This window comes from Mytilus californianus, unplaced genomic scaffold (assembly GCF_021869535.1).
Source record: "Mytilus californianus isolate M0D057914Y unplaced genomic scaffold, xbMytCali1.0.p SCAF_2, whole genome shotgun sequence".
Classification (NCBI taxonomy): Eukaryota; Metazoa; Mollusca; class Bivalvia; order Mytilida; family Mytilidae; genus Mytilus; species Mytilus californianus.
This window is the reverse complement of record NW_026262668.1, coordinates 68215573-68235186: the sequence shown is the minus strand read 5'-3', so window position 1 is coordinate 68235186 and position 19614 is coordinate 68215573. Positions and strand designations below refer to the sequence as shown.

General features: G+C 31.0%; 1 protein-coding gene across 1 annotated transcript in view; it reads left to right on the top strand.

Annotated features, from left to right (window-relative positions):
• Positions 1 to 19614, top strand: part of LOC127729337 (beta-mannosidase-like) — a 61919-nt gene that overhangs the window by 7315 nt on the left and 34990 nt on the right. The window contains exons 2-6 of the mRNA XM_052237094.1: positions 3114 to 3299; positions 5039 to 5181; positions 5894 to 5975; positions 10831 to 10860; positions 12588 to 12821. Coding sequence (XP_052093054.1) covers positions 3114 to 3299; positions 5039 to 5181; positions 5894 to 5975; positions 10831 to 10860; positions 12588 to 12821 — 675 coding nt within the window. The remainder of the gene's footprint in view (positions 1 to 3113; positions 3300 to 5038; positions 5182 to 5893; positions 5976 to 10830; positions 10861 to 12587; positions 12822 to 19614) is intronic.

Sequence of the window (19614 nt, the reverse complement as noted above, 5' to 3'; positions counted from 1 at the left end):
TGATTTCATCAAAAATTATATTCTTGGGGTTCTATGATATGCTGAATCTAATTCAATTGTGTATTCAGATTTTGGATATTGGACCATAATAGGTAAAAGTCCAATTTCAAATTTTTCAGTTCTTTGACCACATTTATTCTGTGTAAGGAACCTATAATGTGTCAAGTAATATTCACAATCCAAATTCAGAGCTGTATCAAGCTTGGATGTAGTGTCCATACTTGCCCCAGCTGTTCAGGGTCCGACCTCTGTGGTTGCATCATGCTGAGGTTATTTCTAAAAAATATTAGTCATTCTTTATAATTTAATTTTAAATTCCATTTTTAAGGAGTAAATCATGAAAAAACGTTGATGAAGTCACAGTCATATGACAAAATTATGTCTATGAGCGGATAGACAAAAAACTTTCAGCCAATCAGAAGACATGTTACATCCAAAATTGAATTATTAGTTAATAAAGTTATCAGTGTAGGTCTGTTTTATCTTTGAACAACAAACCCATATTATAAACAGTAATAAAGGACAGATCTCTTCAATGGCTAATTAGATAGTAACCAAAGATCATAATTGAACCGAAAAAGACATTGGAATGTTTATTTATATTTATGATATCTAAGATTTACACCAAAACTTAGTCATTTTTATATTCTATGTATTAGTTATTTTGCTTCAGCTTCATAGTATGTAGAGGCTCTGATTTAGTCAAAATTGTTGTATTTAAGGAGGTCCTAAAATGTAAACGATCCTCTATAATTTTCATTCAGGGTATATGTAAATCCTTCATATTTCAATTTTTTTTAAATATTTACCGTTTAACTGCAACATCTAAACTCACATGTGTTCAGATTAATTACTTATTATACTCATACCCATACACTAATTGAAAGTATAATTTGATTTTATGATAACCTTAAATACTATATAAATATTTTGTATTTGATTATAAAGTTTGAGGTGGTCACTTCCCAATTCAGTACGTTGCAAACACTGTTTGTTATTTGTATTAAGTAAGGAAAGTGTACATAATTGCATGTGCTCAATTATGTTCACATTGTTTCAGAATAGTTTGAGCATTTTAGCAGATTTATTTTTATATAAAAATAAGAAGATGTGGTATGATTGCCAGTGAAACAACTTTCCACCAGAGACCAAACGATGTTAAATTAATAACTATAGGTCTCACACTGTACAGCCTTCAACAATGAGCAAAACACATACCTCAAAGTAAGCTATAAAAGGCCCTGAAATGAGTAATATAAAACAATTCATAGGAAAAAACTAACTAGTCTGATATATGTACAAAACAATGAACGAAAAGCAAATATGATATACTGCAACAAACAACAACCACTTAATTACAGGCTCCTTATGTTTGTTATATCTTACTAAAAACAAGGCAGTAAGGCTTTACTGATGTGATAAAATTTTACTGCTTATTACTTATTCATACAAAAATTAGTACTAGATTACATAAATTTTCAAATGAAAAAATAATTAAGATTTGATAAATACATGTTTCAATATTTCTTGAATATATAAAACAATTAAATATCAATAAAATTAACTTTCCTAAATCCTTTATTCTTTTCAGAAATTAATTTGAAATAACAGACTATAAAAGAAAAGTGCCATTTATTCCCTGATAGGAGGAACACAAATAAATTAGAGTTATCTCTCTTGGCTTAAACACTTTGAATGGAAAATCCCTATGTTATCATATTTTTGGAATAAGGATTTGCATAGTTGAAACAGGCAACCAATAAAATTGCTTAGTGTGTTGAGACAGGTGAAGGTCATAAATTACTGAACATCAAGAAAAAATATATGGAAAGTGAACCAATTTTTTTCCTGACATAGCTAACAATATACATATCTTTTTGTCGAGCCTTTGACTTTTGTTGAAAAAGCGAGACATAGCAATCCTACATTCTGTCGGCGTCGTTTTAATAACTTTCTTAAACTATCCTGGATTTCTACCAAACTTGGACAGAAGCTTGTTTATGATCATAAGATTATATTCAAAAGTAAATTTTGTAAAAAAAAAAATCCATTTTTTCCGTATTTTACTTATAAATGGACTTAGTTTTTCTGCCAGGAAATATTACATTCACTCTGTGGTTAAAGTTTTTGAAATTTTGATAACTTTCTTAAACTATCCTGGATTTCTACCAAACTTGGAAAGAAGCTTGGTTATGATCATAAGATAGTATCCAGAAGTAAATTTTGTTAAAAAAAAATCCATTTTTTCCATATTTTACTTATAAATGGACTTAGTTTTTCTGCCAGTTAACATTACATTCACTCTGTGGTTAAAGTTTTTAAAATTTTAACAACTTTCTTAAACTATCCTGGATTTGTACCACACTTGGACAGAAGCTTGTTTATGATCAAAAGCTAGTATCTAGAAGGAAATTTTGATAAAATTTTGTTCCATTTTTTCCGTATTTTACTTATAAATGGACTTTTCTTCCAGTCAACATTACATACAGTCTGCAGTTTAAGTTTTTAAAACATTTATTAGATTCATAAATTATCCTGGATTTTTACCAAACTTGGACAGAAGCTACTTACAATCAAAAGATAGTATAGAGAGGAATATTTTTATTGATTTTTTTCCTCATTTTTGTTGAGCCTGCGATTAACAGCAAAAGTAGGCGAGACACTGGGTTCCGCGGAACCCTTACGAATTTTTATAAATTTTAACACTCCACTTCAAGTGGTTAAATGAAGCTTAAACCACTTTGCAACATATTATTTCCAATCCTTTTGAAATTTAGACATTTAGTTACTAAATTTTTTATTTTCTATTGAGATGTTTTACATATTTTGCCCATAAGCTTTATAATTTGGGTTAATCTGGCGAATCATGTTTCATCTGGATTCATCTTTGAAATCTTTCATTCTAACTGTTGACTCATAGAACTTAAACATTTGAAAATCTGTTAAATACCTTTTTTGGAATAATTTACACAATCAAATTACTTTTGGAATTTTTCAATGTCCATGATCTTAACCAATGAAATTCAAGCATATATATATACAGCATGGATGTTGTTGTATTTTATTAGATTAACTGTATTACAGAAATTCAAGTGTTTGTTTCTCTTTTATAGGAATAGGTTTGAGTCTACTTAGCCATACAAGGCTGGTTTTTGACTTGAAAACCACAACAAATGGTTTGGAGAGAAGTAAATTCACAGATATCAAGGTTGGCTTTAGAACATTGATGAAACAAGGAATTCTTCTTCAAATGCAATCAACTCAGGGAGACTACATATCACTAAAGATGAACAATGCTGGTAGGATCATTACCATTTTTTTTATTTGTATTTCTTTATCAGAACATGACAACTATTTGACAAATTTTCAAGTGCTGAAATTAGGAGGAAAAAAGGTAAACAAAGGGAAAATAGAAAATTATAAGGTCATCAAACACTTCAAAGTAATATAAACATTGAGGTTCTTAATGGTAAACTTGACTTAATCTTTCAAAAATATTTACAGATGCCATCATGTTTGTACTGTTGTGGAATATCTGTGTCACAGATGACCACTTATATGTTTCACTCACCATAGCCACAAATATGTTTCACTTACCATAGCCACTAATATGTTTCACTAATATGTTTTACTAAATTTTATCATCGGTATAAGGACATCATTCGTAAATATAGCTCAACATGCAGACTTCTTATACGTTCAGGTATTTCACATCCAATTTTTTATGGAAATATTCTTTATAAAGCACAAAAATGTCAGTATTCACCTCTGAAACTAACAAAACCTTTAAATAGACTTATTAAGAAGGGATATAGTTACGATACTGTTGTCAGGTCATTAAAGATTGCATATTTTGGCGTTAATATTGATTCACTTATAGGGTCTTTGCATCGGCACTAAACACATTTATTTAAAAACCAGTTGTTGGCATGACACGGGTTATGTTCTTCTCATATATGTTATGATGGTATGATACTAAACCCCTAACGGGAAGGATTGTGCCTGATATTCATATGATGAAGACATAATCTTTCAATCAGTTTAATTGAAGTCTGGAGCTGGCATGTCAGTTAACTGCTAGTAGTCTGTTGTTATTTATGTATTATTGTCATTTTGTTTATTTTCTTTGGTTACATCTTCTGACATCAGACTCGGACTTCTCTTGAACTGAATTTTAATGTGCGTATTGTTATGCGTTTACTTTTCTACATTGGCTAGAGGTATAGGGGGAGGGTTGAGATCTCATAAACATGTTTAACCCTGCCGCATTTTTGCGCCTGTCCCAAGTCAGGAGCCTCTAGCCTTTGTTAGTCTTGTATTATTTTTAATTTTAGTTTCTTGTGTACAATTTGGAGTTTAGTATGGCGTTCATTATCACTGAACTAGTATATATATTTGTTTAGGGGCCAGCTGAAGGACGCCTCCGGGTGCGGGAATTTCTCGCTGCATTGAAGACCTGTTGGTGGCCTTCTGCTGTTGTCTGTTCTGTGGTTGGGTTGTTGTCTCTTTGACACATTCCCCATTTCCATTCTCAATTTTATTTCACTTACCATAGCCACTAATATGTTTCACTTACCATAGCCACTAATATGTTTCACTTACCATAGCCACAAAATCTTCCTCTTATTCCTTATTTATGACATCACATAGTGCAACTTATTTCCTATTATTTTACTTAAAATTAGCAACATGACAGGTGCCACTGTTGGGAAAAAACTGCTTTTACTCTTCAGGAGCATATAAGTTTTCCCCCACTTATAGATGTTAAACAATAGCATTGCTGTAAGCAGCAACTCTCTCTCTCAAAGAAATCGTGAGAGAAAACTCAATCCTTTGAATATTGTGTCAAATGAAATATCTTGGGAAGTAACACATTTCTGAAAACTTTAGCAAAATCTTATTGTAGGTTTTGCAGTTCAAATGTATTCTTTAAAAATTGATTGCCAGAGAGGAAATCAAATATAAATACTTGAACCGGTTTAAGATTTGATTTATACTATGGTTTAAGTATGTATTATTCTGTTTTTGCTGCTTTCAGGTGGGATAAAGTTAGTTGTGGACTTTGGACAAATTAGGTGGGAAACAAACACGCCATACCAAGAAAAAGATTATGCAGACAAAAAACAGCATGAAGTTCATATCTGGAGAACTGGTGTCAACAATGAGATTATTCATTTACAGGTTTTTACATGCTTAATGTATTTACATGAATTAAAAAAGAAAAATAGAGTTTCTGGATTTTTGCTATTTGTCAAGTTGCAATATGATTTATACATTCAAAGTAAAGAATAAGGAGAACAATTAAATCAATTGTGATTACAAGGAAATAATATTAATCTATTCAAAAACGATTGTACACAAAATAAAGTGGTTTGCCTCTGAAGTTTTAATTTTAAATAAAGTGGTTTGCTACTGAAGTTTTAATTTTAAATAAAGTGGTTTGCTACTGAAGTATTAATTCTAAATAAAGTGGTTTGCTACATTTTGTTTTAATTTTAAATAAAGTGGTTTGCTACTTAAGTTTTAATTATAAATAAAGTGGTTTGCTACTAATGTTTTCAATTCTAAATAAAGTGGTTTGCTACTGAAGTTTTAATTTTAGATAAAGTGGTTTGCTACTGAAGTTTTAATTTTAAATAAAGTGGTTTGCTACTGAAGTTTTAATTTTAAATAAAGTGGTTTGCTATTTAGGTTTTCAATTTTGAATAAAGGAGTTAGCTACTGATGTTTTCAATTTTTTAATAAAGGGGTTTGCTACTGATGTTTTCAACTTTAATACAGCAGGAGGGGACATTTCACAATCATTTTAAAAAGTTAACTAAAAATTGTTTCCATTTATTCATTTGATCACCAAAGGTTGCTTGACAAAGCTTAATTTCACTTATTATTACAGGTTGACAATGACACTATAACATCAGATGTGTTACAATTTGATTTTCCAAGTAACATAAGATTTTTGTTTATTGGAAGTAATGGTAAGACATTTACTTTATATATACATTTGTACTGCTTATCAAATAGTTCATTGATGATGTTTTATGTGTTTGGTACAGCTATAAAATGAACACAATTTCTTGTATTATTCCTTGTTTTTGAAGTATCCAGGAGAGTTTCATATTTTTTTTAAAATTTTTGGTTAAATGTTTTAACTTTTTAGAACAAAAGTATGGATTGAAAGAAATTCTTTAAGTATACTTGATTCAATTCCTTCATTATTAAACCTCTATGTTAAAATTTCTGCTCAAACCATTCATTTGATCAATATATTAACATGTACATCTTCTGTTGTTCACAATAATACAATTAGATGAATTAAATTTTGTATTTTGAATATTTTTATTGATTTTTAAAGCTAATAGTTTGGGCAGAAGGAATAAAAACAACAAAATAGATGGTTCATTATTCAAAACACTATGATCTAATGATGCATTGCTTTTCACATGGAGAAAGCAAGATATAGTCTCCAGCCGTGGGCATTAAGGCACAAAAGCAATTTGGTAAGCTAAAAGTTGTCCTATTTTTTTTTCCAGATACCTCAAGTTATAGTGGTTTTGATGGATGTTTGTTTGGAATGTCAATTGACAACATTTTTCTTCTAAAGTTAGCTTCACAGAATCCAAGACCTAGTTATATTACATTTTATCCAAACAGTATGTATGCCCATATAGCGTGACTGTATGTCTCTTTAGTTCTCAATCATTTACACATCAGCAATTCTATGAGTAAAATAATATAGAAAGAAGTGTTTTTTAAATTATCCAAATACTGTGAATTCAATATTATTATTTTTATACCCCTGCCATAGCGTAGGGGGCATTAAGTTTTACCCTTGTCCGTCTGTATGTACGTATGAACGCACGTCCCAAAATTGGTTTCCGTTCTCTAACTTGAGTTTGCCTCAACCAAATGTTATAAAACTTATACACAATGCTTATTACCACAAAACACAGATCAAGTTTGAATTTTGGTGGCGTCACTTTAACCGTTCTAGAGTTATGCCCTTTATAAATGGAAAATTAAAAAAAATTTTAGTTTCCGTTCTCTAACTTAAGTTTGCCTCAACCAAATTTTATGAAACTTATACACAATGCTTATTACCACAAAATAAAGATCAAGTTTGAATATTGGTGGCGTCACTTTAACTGTTCTAGAGTTATGCCCCTTCATAAATGGAAAAATTGCAAAATTTTTAGTTTCCGTTCTCTAACTTAAGTTTGCCTCAACCAAATGTTATGAAACATATACACAATGCTTATTACCACAAAGTAAAGATCAAGTTTGAATTTTGGTAGCTTCACTTTAACCATTCTAGAGTTATGTCCCTTTATAAAAGGAAAATTACAAAATTTTTAGTTTCCGTTCTTTAACATAAGTTTGCTTCAACCAAATGTTATGAAACTTATACACAATGCTTATTACCACCAAATACAGCTCAAGTTTGAATTTTGGTAGCATCACTCTAACCGTTCTAGAGTTATGCCCCTTTATAAATGGAAAAATTACAAAAATTTTAGTTTCGTTCTCTAATTTAAGTTTGTCTGAATCAAATGTTATGAAACTTATACACAATGCTCATTACCACAAAACACAGATCAAGTTTATATTTAGGTGTCTTCACTTTTACTGTTCTAGAGTTATGCCCCTTCATAAATGGAAAAATACCAAAATTTTTAGTTTCCACTCTCTCACTTAAGTTTGCCTCAACCAAATTTTATGAAACATATACACAATGCTTATAACCACAAAATAAAGATCAAGTTTAAATTTTGGTGGGGTCACTTTAACCATTCTTGAGTTATGCCCCTTTATAAATGGAAAAAAATGCAAAATTTTTAGTTTCCGTTCTCTAACTTAAGTTTGCCTCAACCAAATGTTATGAAACTTATACAATACGCTTTTTACCACTAAGCACAGGTCAAGTTTGAATTTTGGTGGCGTCACTTTAACCGTGCTAGAGTTATGCTCCTTTATAAATGGAAAAATTGCAAAATTTTAGTTTCCGTTCTCTAACTTAAGTTTGCCTTAACCAAATGTTATGAAACTTATACAAAATGCTTATTACCACAAAACACAGATCAAGTTTGAATTTTGGTGGCGTCACTTAAACCGTTCTAGAGTTATGCCCCTTTATAAATGGAAAAATTGCAAAATTTTTATTTTCTTCTAAATATCAAGTAATTTTTAAAATTAGAGTTATCTTCCATTGTCCATGATTATAGTTGAATCAACTACAATCAATGCTTTATACAATGCAATGTTTAATTTTGAATTTGGGTAGTGTCACTTTAACCATTATTGAGTTATGCCCCTTTATAAATCGAAAGATTGCAAAATTTTTAGTTTCCATTCTGTAACTTAAGTCTGCCCCACCAAACATTATGAAACCTATATACAATATTCATTACCACAAAACTAAGATCAAGTACAAATTTTTTGTTTCCGTTTTCTAACTTTAGTTTGCCTCAACCAAATGTTATGAAACTTATACACATTGCTTATTACTACATAATACAGATTAAGTACGAAATTTGGTAGAACAACTATTACCATTCTTGAGTTATGTCCCTTTATAAACATCTAACTTTAGTTTGTCTCAACCAAATGTTATAAAACTTATACACAACCGTTCTAGAGTTATGCGTGTTTACAAATAGAAAAATTGCTGAATTTTTAGCTTCTGTTCTCTACTTAAGTTAGCCTCAACCAAATGTTATAAGACTTACACACAATGCTTATTACCACAAAACTCAGATCAAGTTCAAATATGGGTAGCGTCACTTTTACTGTTCTTCAGTTATGTCCCTTTATAAATATATGATATGCAAGCGGGGGCATCATCTGTGTCCACATGTGAACACTATCCACATTTATTTTTATATTATCTTGAAAACAAAAACAGAAACTGTACAGATCATTTCAGTATTCATTGAGCCTCTAGTTGATATCGAACATTACACAGAGACAGCAAAACAAGTTTGAATATAGAACCCTATGTAAACCAAAAGTCTCTTGTACAAGGACATCAAAATTATTCTGTAGTATTTAACCTCTGTACGACAAACACTAGTCTAATTTGTACAAACTCTTCAGCTTAAAGAGAGGTTCCGTTTTGATTAAATGATCAATTATTCTTATTGCAAAATCTACTAGTATTTGTGTTTTTGACAAGAATTAGTATGAATTGTCTTTTTATTCAACAGTTCATCTAAGATATATTCCATAATATGAAAGTGAAATATTTAGATGTGTTGTGTAACTTGATGGGTTTCATGTTTGGATCAGGAGCTTTTAATCTTTTAGAGAAACACTATCCATAAACTATTTTTCTTATTATTTCTGTGTAAATCTGATTTTTTTGTATTTGAAAATTTGAGTGTTCTCTCTAGGACCCGTTACAGTCACTTTGCATTTTATGTAACAACTGAAATATTGCATAAATACATCGTACTGCTGTTATCCTAAGACTTCATTGGTAAAACCTCTGTTTTGTCTGATTTGATTAAGACATGTGAAATATACTGTTTTAACGCATCAGGGCAAAATACATGTATGGGGACATGATATCATCGATTTATGGATTTTGGAAAAGTTTTAAATAGAATTTTAAAAATTTATAAGTTTAAGAATTAGAGTCCATTATCCTCTTCAATACAGTGTAACTTGTTGATTTCAAGTGACATATACTTTAAATTTGATCAAATTTAGAGAAGCAAGGAGAGTACCCAAATCAATGACCACAATGATGTGTTTGGTCATTTGACATACCTTTTTCTCTTCTGTCTACTCAAAAGTGAAATAGTACATTAATGTCCCGATTAAAAGGAAATTCTATTAATTAGTGGCTAGATTAATGAGTGACCGTAACTGAATCTCATACTTATAATATATCATGCAAAAATCACCATGCTAGTAACTTGATTTTCTTTGCTAATAAGAAGAGTTAAAGTCCATGTCTGTGGTAATGAACCTAACTTTTGGTAGCCCTTCCTATGTTAAAAAAATATTTCCAGAGTTTCTGTTTGATAATATTCAAGAAAAAACTGTGAATATCTGAAGGTAACTGGTACTTCACTATTATTCCTTTCAAAATCATGTTTTTTTTGTGTTTTGATCCACCTTTTACTGTAATGCAGTTGGTTTTTATCTTGTACCTGTTAGATTTGTTTTTTTAGCTCACCTGGCCCAAAGGGCCAAGTAAGCTTTCCTCATCACTTGGCGTCCGTCGTCCGTCATCCGTTGTCGTCGTCATCGTAAGCTTTTTACAAAAATCTTCTCTGAAACCACTGGGCCAAATTTAACCAAACTTGGCCACAATCATCATTAGGGTATCTAGTTTAAAAAATGTGTCCGATGACCCCGCCAACCAACCAAGATGGCCGCCATGGCTAAAAATAGAACATAGGGGTAAAATGTAGATTTTGGCTTATATCTCTGAAACCAAAGCATTTAGAGTAAATCTGACATAGGGTAAAACTGATTATCAGGTCAAGATCTATCTGCCCTGAAATTTTCAGACAAATCTGACAACCTGTTGTTGGGTTGCTGCCCCTGAATTGGTAATTTTAAGGAAATTTTGCAGTTTTTGGTTATTATCTTGAATATTATTATAGATAGAGATAAACTGTAAACAGCAATAATGTTCAGCAAAGTAAGATCTACAAATAAGTTGTTATTATCCTTTTCCCCCTTCCTCCCCACCACTGATAACCCCTTTTTGCAATGTTAAATTTTTAGTGCAAAATTCCTCCCTTGCAATATGTTCAAACTGCCTTTAACACTTGTTTCTTTGCTAAGTCGTATATTTTGTTTTTGTTTTTGTTTATTTTGTAGATACTTTGGAAGATGTGTGTAGATTAGAAGGTAAGTAATAGAAAAGAAAGGATATGGGGTTACTCCCTGGGTATCCATCCATGACATAAACTCAGTACATGTAGTTGCACTGCAAATAACACAAAAAGCAAAGGAACAGCAGTTTTATTGCTATTCTTTATTTTAAAGTCACAGTGAGGCCTTCAACAAGAGGTAAAAAACTCTCACCTCACTGCAAGTTTAAGACGGCCCTAGGACCGGTTTCAGCAGAATTCTTTGCAAACTGATGACTACAGTTCTATTTAGTATCTGCATTTGTCTTGAAATTAAATGTGGTAATATCATAACTCAGACAAATCTCTCATCAATATTCTTATGGTTATCATTTATGGAACAATTTTATCCACAGCAAATGTTACTGCTAATTCAATAAATACATTTAAAAGTCATCTGAATTAAGAAAATTGGAACCAATTGAAATTTATTCCTGCATAATTTAGAGATTTTAAAACATTTTAGACAGTTTGCCAAGTTCATTTTACAATGAATTTTCTTTATTAGCTCATGTGGCATGATGAGCTTTAGCCATTACTTGCAATTGTTGCCATCCCTGGTCTGTTGTCTCATAATCTTTTTCAAATTTCTTCTCCTCTGAAAATACTGAACCCATTCAAACAAAACTTATCTTGATTGATCCTTAGGGTGTATAGAATATTGTTTGTAAATAATATTGCAGTTCATCAACCAACATGGTTGTGATGGCTAAAAATAAAACTTATGTAAAATAAATAATGGCATATAAGTTAACAATTTTACAGTGCAGAGAATACAATGTCATTATGATTAAGTTGATTTTAACAATTTTTATGATTACTATTATCTTAAGAACAGTTTGAGGTATCGGCTGCAAACTAATTCATGTGAGTTTTTTTTATTTTCATTGTCCAATTTTGAAGAAAAAAATTGGAATAAATATGAATTTAAAACTTCTTATAGTTGTTGCCCAATGAATGAGATTTTTGACAAATTCTGGTGTTTTTCTTTTGTTTTGAAAACTATTATAGACAGACTGAAACTTTAAACATAAAAAAATTGTCAGTAATACAACATCTTTAAAAGTTTATGGAAAAACTATAAATTATTAGTTAATATTCCTGCTCCAAATGAGGGGGGGGGGGAGGGGGTATACTGTTTTACCCCTCAGGAAATACAAATCAGAGCTTCCTTAAATTCGGCACCAAGCTTCCTGTGATACGTTTTCACATTCATGGCTCATCAACTTCCTGTTTACCGAATACTTAAACAGTGAGATGGTTGAAGATATCTTTAACTCAAAAATTGTAACTCAGATCCAGGTATCAAGGATGGTCGTGGTTATTATTTCAGCATGGGACATATTTATTTGTATATGTATAAACAATATTTCACACATTTATGATACTATGATGGTAAAAGAAAGTTTGTCATAATATCTTCTCGCAAAATTCCTAACTAATTATCACAAACATGAAAACCATTTTTAAAGAGTGTTCTTCTTATGATGTAACTTTAACACATCTTCTTATGATGTAACTTTAACACATCTTCTTATGATGTAACTTTAACACATCTTCTTATGATGTAACTTTAACACATCTTCTTATGATGTAACTTTAACACATCTTCTTATGATGTAACTTTAACACATCTTCTTATGATGTAACTTTAACACAAAGTGACCATACTAAAAATGGTCCCAATGTAAATCTATTAATTTGATTTTTTTCATGTAATTTTAGATACAAGATGGTCTCGATGTCAGGGAGGAGATATTTCAAATGTTCATAGTTATTACACACAATTTTGTTTCTATAAGATCGAGAAACTTTTAACAGTCGTTGGCACAGTGCCAGGAAATATCTATACTTCACTTATAAACAATAATCAAATTGATGACCCATACTATAGAGACAATGATGACAGATATAGATGGATTGCCAAAGATGATTGGTCTTATACCAGAGGTTTTCAAGGTTAGTAGTTAATTCTGTCAATGTTTTTCAAAATAAACAAAAGGAACAGAACAAATACAACAACATCTGATATCCAGTTGAAATTAAACAAAAGAAATGGAACTGTTTGTTAGAAAAAGGAAAAATGACCAAGTTGGTATATTTAAATTGTTTACATCTGTTTCTTTGGCCTTTAAAAAGTTCATGTAGGTGCATAATTTAGGATTTTTTGCATCTTACATACATGTTTCAGTGTTCTCCCGAGGATTTTTTGATAGCGCTGTAGTAAGCACGATATTAGATTGATTCATTTTTGCGATGTGATAAAATTGAGAATGGAAATGGGGAATGTGTCAAAGAGACAACAACCCGACCATAAAACAGACAACAGCAGATGTTTCTTTTATTTCTAACTGCCATGTTGGTTCTATTATATATAACAGACAAAGACCTGCATTTTTTTTATACATATGCATTAACAGAAATGAAAATAAGTTACATTTTTATTATTTAGCTTTAAAAACCAAAATGCCTAGATAATTCAAACAATTTGATTTCATTACCAACCCTCCCCACCTTTTTTCAAGAGTAAGTTTGTACAATGTAGCATAGTAGGTTTATCTTTTCTCCCACTTTTATTTGTTTGACTTATAAACTAGTTATGTATTTCATTTACAACTTCATAATTAATTGACACATATTGAAAGAAAGTTTTGAATGAAAAAATTGGAATTTTTTCATTCACTTTTATTTACATCTTTTAAATTACAATTTTGCAATTACAAAAAGTATATTATTTAATATCAAAGAAAGAAATGGAATAACCTTTCTATAAGTACTTAAATGCTATTAAAGACATGTTTAAAAAAGGCTAACATATTCCAAGATGCATCTGAAAGAAACTTAATTTTTTTTAAAGAATTCTTTTTTTTTTTATTAAAGGTGGATTATCAATAAAAAATTATATTTGCCAATTGAAACATAACTATCACCTTTAAAGGTTGTGTTTGATAACTTTATAAATATTTGAATTATTGCCACCAGAATTATTTGACAAGATTTGACAATACTCAGTTTTTGTACTTTTTCCCTCCAAAATTGTTTCCCTTTTGCAACTTCCTGTTTCTGTTTACACATTGACTAAATCACTGTGTATTAACTACCCAGGCAAAAAATGTTTGGACTCGATGGTATCTAATATCCGGCATATATATATAACTATTTTCTATTTTGAGGTGTAATATTTTCTACAAGCATTCTAGATTAACGGAGAAATAAGTAAAAATGCACGTCAAAATGACAAATTGAGTGAACCTTGCCTTGAATTTGTTTAATTTCTCCTTAAATTGATCACATGGTACGGAAAGAAAGGTACAGAAAGAAAGATATTGACATGGAGATTGCAAAACTAGTCACTTCGAGCACCTCAATCCTTGTATTTCTGAGTATGGAACGAAAGAAATAGGTCATGTCAAAATGGAAGCACCCGGTTTTGTCAATGTTGTTAACTACACAATGACCCGGTTTTGTCTATGTATAGAACCCGGTTTTGTTTATTTTAATGAAAAGCAACTTTAACACTGGTACCCTGAAACAAAAAATAAATTTACAAATGGCTGATCATGTGGGTTTTTAAACCAGATACCTCAATAAAGCATGTGGCCAAGTTTGATTAAATTGTTAAAGAGGAGAAGATTTTTGTAAGATAATTGGCAAAAAACACAAAGAAATGGTAAAAATCGTAATTAAAGGTCAATAATTCTTACAAGGATATCGACCAAGTCGACTTATTCGTATATATTGTCTTGCTGATCATTTTTGCTATATAACTTTTATATATTTCAAGATAATAGACAAAAATGGAAAAAAAGGAGAAATTTGTCATTCAAGGACATTAACTTCTATAAGAATTCGTGTGAGAGTTTTGATGTGTATGGACAAAAGGTAGAGCTCATTATGAACATATCTGCCCGTGTTAAATTTTCTCTATCTATAGCTGTTTTCAAATAATAGACAAAACTTGCATCCCCCTATGTTCTATTTTAAGCCATGTCGGCCATCTTTGTTGACAAGCGGGGTCATCAAAAACTTTTTAAACTAGCTACCCCAATGATGATGAAAAACAGTTAAACATAATATCGTTAGACCTTTTAAACCCGACATAAGGTTGTGGATAAGGTTTGTTAAATGTATTGTAGCCCAGTAATTTCAGAGGAGAAGATTATGTAAAAAATTAACGGAAGACGACGGACGACGGGGGCCAAGTGATGAAAAAAGCTCACTTTTCCCTTGCGGTCAGGTGAGCTAAAACTAACCAAGAATTCCAAACAAGATTGCACCGTTCTTGAATTAAAAAAAAGTCTAACAATTCATAATTAAGACTTACAAGAACGAGATTAACTAATCAGACATGGCAAAACAACTTCAATTGCGTTTTTTTTTAACAAAAATAAATACTACGTATTATTTATACAAGAGTGACTGTACACACTGACATGTCGCGACTGCTGGAATGATTGTTATAGAATTTATTTTGAAGATCTGTCAGATAAATAATTTAATAAAAGTATCTCATAAAATTAATATTGTTCATGGAACCATAAAAAAGTCAAGGTCTGATGAAACCTGCCAGACGGACATCAGCACATTACAATCATTAAAACCAACCAACAAAAAAACTGAAGATTTACCAATTAATCAAGAAAATAAGTTCAAGGTCTCTCAAATAGTCATATGCCCCATACGGGCAAATATAGTTGACCTATTACTTATGGTATTAGAGATACGGACTTGAACACAAAATGTTAACCTTGATCATAGATATCAACCATTATCAGCTATTCATTTTGTTAGGAATTCGCTGAACCATTAAAATGAGGTCAAGGGCAATGGACATATGACAGATAGAAACATCGTTACATAAAAGATCTGTGTGCAAGGTATGTTGCAGTCAGGCCTTCTAACTTCTGACATATGAAGCTTCATACAAATAGTTCAAGCCGCCACAAATTTGCATCCCTTGGTCTCACATTCCGACAATTCCAAAATATCAATGTGAATTTTTAGAATAAACATGATAATCCTACTCACATACATCCAATTTCGCGGGTGTCCCTGCTTTCTTATTTCTTTTAATATTTTAAGCTGGTATACCATTTAGCTATATAACATCAGTGGCGACTCCAGGCGGCGTATAGGTCACACGCTCCAACCCCCACCTTTGATGGCCCAAAAAATATTAAATCTTTTTTTTACGATTTTTTTTAGCTTAATTCGTCCAAAACATTGTTTGCTTCCCTACCCTCTGCGGTATGTTAAATGTTTGAATTACGTCCACTTTGAAAAACCTGAATTGGTCCCTATATATTGTCAATAATATATTGACCAACGTCAATGTACGATTATCATACCACAATGGAGAGATAACAGAACCATTTATTTATACAACTATTAATAAAATAATCATTATTGCATTTTCTTGATGGCCTGAGACTTAATATATTATACTAATTTATACTTAGTATTATAGTTACAATTAGGGATAGATGGATTTGATTTTTAATGCATGATTATTGTAATCCTTTTCTCACCATAAACATTCATTCTCTATGGCAATTCTGCAAGCATATATACATTTGTCTGATTATCATGCCATATAATGAACATTTAGCCTTAAGAAGATTTATTTTAAACGATCATAGGAAATATTACACCCCTAAGAAGATTGGATTACTAATAAAGATAACCATCCTGTTGTGCAAGAAAATCACATATCAAATGTGCATTCTTCAATTTTTAAGACCATAAACTCTAATTTTAAGTTTGAACACTAAAATTTACATAATTCATATAAAAAAAAACGTATAGAGAGCTTAAACCTCAATTTGCGGTTTAACCATCATCTCTTTCTATCGTAGTTAGAGTATTTTTTTTTAAATGCAAAGCAAAATTATAATTATATTTGTTCCAATAAAGTAGGAATTCAAGTGTTTACAGATTCAAATAAATAATAAGTTGTCCTCTGTATGAAATAGTTTTCTAACCAGCCACCAAACTCCTTTTAATTGCTGAAGTTCAATTATGTTATGCCATTATGCCTTTTTTTTTTTCTTTGACAAAACTGGGTTCTGCGTTGTGAAATCTAGGACAAAACTGGGTTGTACACATTGACAAAACCAGGTGCTTCCATTTTGACATGATCCATTTCTTTCGTTCCATTCTCAGAAACACAAGTATTGAGGTGCTCAAAGTGACTAGTTTTGCAATCTCCATGTCAATATCTTTCTTTCTGTACCTTTCTTTCCGTACCATGTGATCAATTTAAGGAGAAATTAAACAAATTCAAGGCAAGCGTTTGACGGATAGCGTTTGATGTCTTTAGCCGAACAGTTTGATCATATTCACATAATTCAATTTATTGTGTGCTGGTTCATATTCTGGACGCCAGTCTTTGCTCCTTTCTAATAAAATCCACATAACAAAAAACAAATATGAAGCTTAGAAATGGAAAAATATTAAATACTAAACTCGTTCAAAGGGTATCTACACGTCTCAATCTTCAAAATCGCTTATCTAAAAATACTACCATAGTAACATTTTTAACAATAAAAATCGTGGTTACCCTTCTATCGATAAGTGTCATGCCAAAAAATGACTTACTTGTCCCCGTCTTTCCACCAACAATACGGTAAGGTCTACGTTTAATGGTCGCACATTTTCTTTAAATTTTGAAACTGATACAACTTGAAAAACAAACAGTATTATTTATTTACTCACATGAAACAAACCGGGATGCGGTATTCAGTACGTAGGTGAAACTGGACGATATTTATCTAAACGCACGCAAGAACACCTGTATCGTTTTAAAAGACCCAATAAATTCAAAAGTATCATTTATCAACACCTTAAAAAGCACAATCATCCTATTAAATATTTAACAGTTCAACCTTTAGAAGTAGTAAATAAGCAGCCTGGTGAATCTCATTCAAAGTTTGTACGATCACGGAAAATAATTGAATTAAATTGGATTAAAAAATTACAGACAGTCTACCCTCTCGGTCTTAATGATAATATCATGGTAATTGGTAATATATCAAGAACCGATTCTGTTAACATTTTGGATATAGTTTCTAAAACTGTTCGTAAAAACTGTTCTCATGGGCGTAGAAAAAATCGCAATCAAAGAAAATTTCAGACCAACCATACAAATATTTCGGACCTAATTTCTATTTCAAAAAACAACGACAGACATTATCTATTAACCAAGCTCTGTTCTTTACCTATAATTAAATTAAATAAAATTTTAGAGGATTGCAACACAATTTCATATTGCAGTCCTAAGTATGAAATCGTTCAAATTATAATGGCATATTGTTATTCTAAACTGTTTCCCAATATTGATCGCCCTGAAGATCATAAAAAACATTTTATTAAAATAAAGTATGTCAATAAAGGTTTTGATTTTGTAAATATTGCCGGTATTTTTAACGACCATTCTGTTAAAGAACAAATTCCTGGATATTTTGATAATACTGAACTCCCTCTTATTTGTTATATTTACAAGAAATCTACCCGAAAATTTGTGTTTAATTATAGCCAAGTCTGTAAAGATGTAAATATCAGTGAAAATACACCTCCGTCATTTAATTGTAGTAACTCTGAATACACTTATGGCCCCATTTCCCATGTTATAACAGGAGACCTTAACATCGTTCGCGACCAAGAGTTAAAATCATTCCTCAGTAAAGGACCTAAATATTGTCCCCCGTCAATTATTAATTGGAATGAGTGTCGTAATATCATCCACGACTCACTTCGTGCTTACTGTTTGAAATGGATATAACGGGAAAAAGCTGACAAAAAATCTTTGGACTCTTTTTTTAATTCAGTAATGAAGATAGTTGATATACGTATACAACATTTTAAAGAACATTTTACTCTTAACAACAACCATAAAAATCCTATTTCTCGTATCAAACATAAACTAAAAGAACTAGCCAAGGAATTTGTTTTTTCCCGGCTGATAAAGCTGCTAATGATATCATTATAGTTTGACGTAAATTTACATTGAGGTTCTGCAAAAGGAAATCATGAATTCACCAACATTCCAACTGACTTCATTTTCAGAAAACGATATCTGTAACAAACATAAACTATTAGCTACTTCTTTACAAGCAGAACCAAATACAATGAAAGTCCCAACTATGTACTGGCTTCCAAAGCTACACAAATCACCTTACAAATATAGATTTATTTCGTCTTCAAGTCATTGTTCCACTACTAAATTGTCTATTCTACTTACTAGTACACTTGGTACAATCAAAAACCTGATAATAAATTGTTCAAATATGGCCTTTGAAAATAGTGGAATTAACTACTTTTGGAGTGTCAAAAACTCGTTGGAAGTACTTGATAAATTGCATGCATATATTGGTGATTTTGAATCTGTTTAAAGTTTTAATTTTTCTACCCTATATACCACTTTGCCTCATATTCTTATTAGGAAAAAATTCACACACCTAATTAAATGGGCATTTAAAAAGTCGGAATGCGAATACATATGTTCAGACTCTTTTAGGTCATTTTTTAGTAGCAACAAACAAAAGAGCTATGTCAATTGGACATGCTTTGATACTATATCTGCCCTTGAATTTTTACTTGATAACATTTTTGTTCGCTTTGGAGATTCCGTATATCGTCAAGTTATCGGAATTCCAATGGGGACTAACTGTGCACCACTTATTGCGGACCTGTTTTTGTATTGTTATGAGTTACAATTTATGACTGAAATCAGCAAAGACCCATCGAAACAACA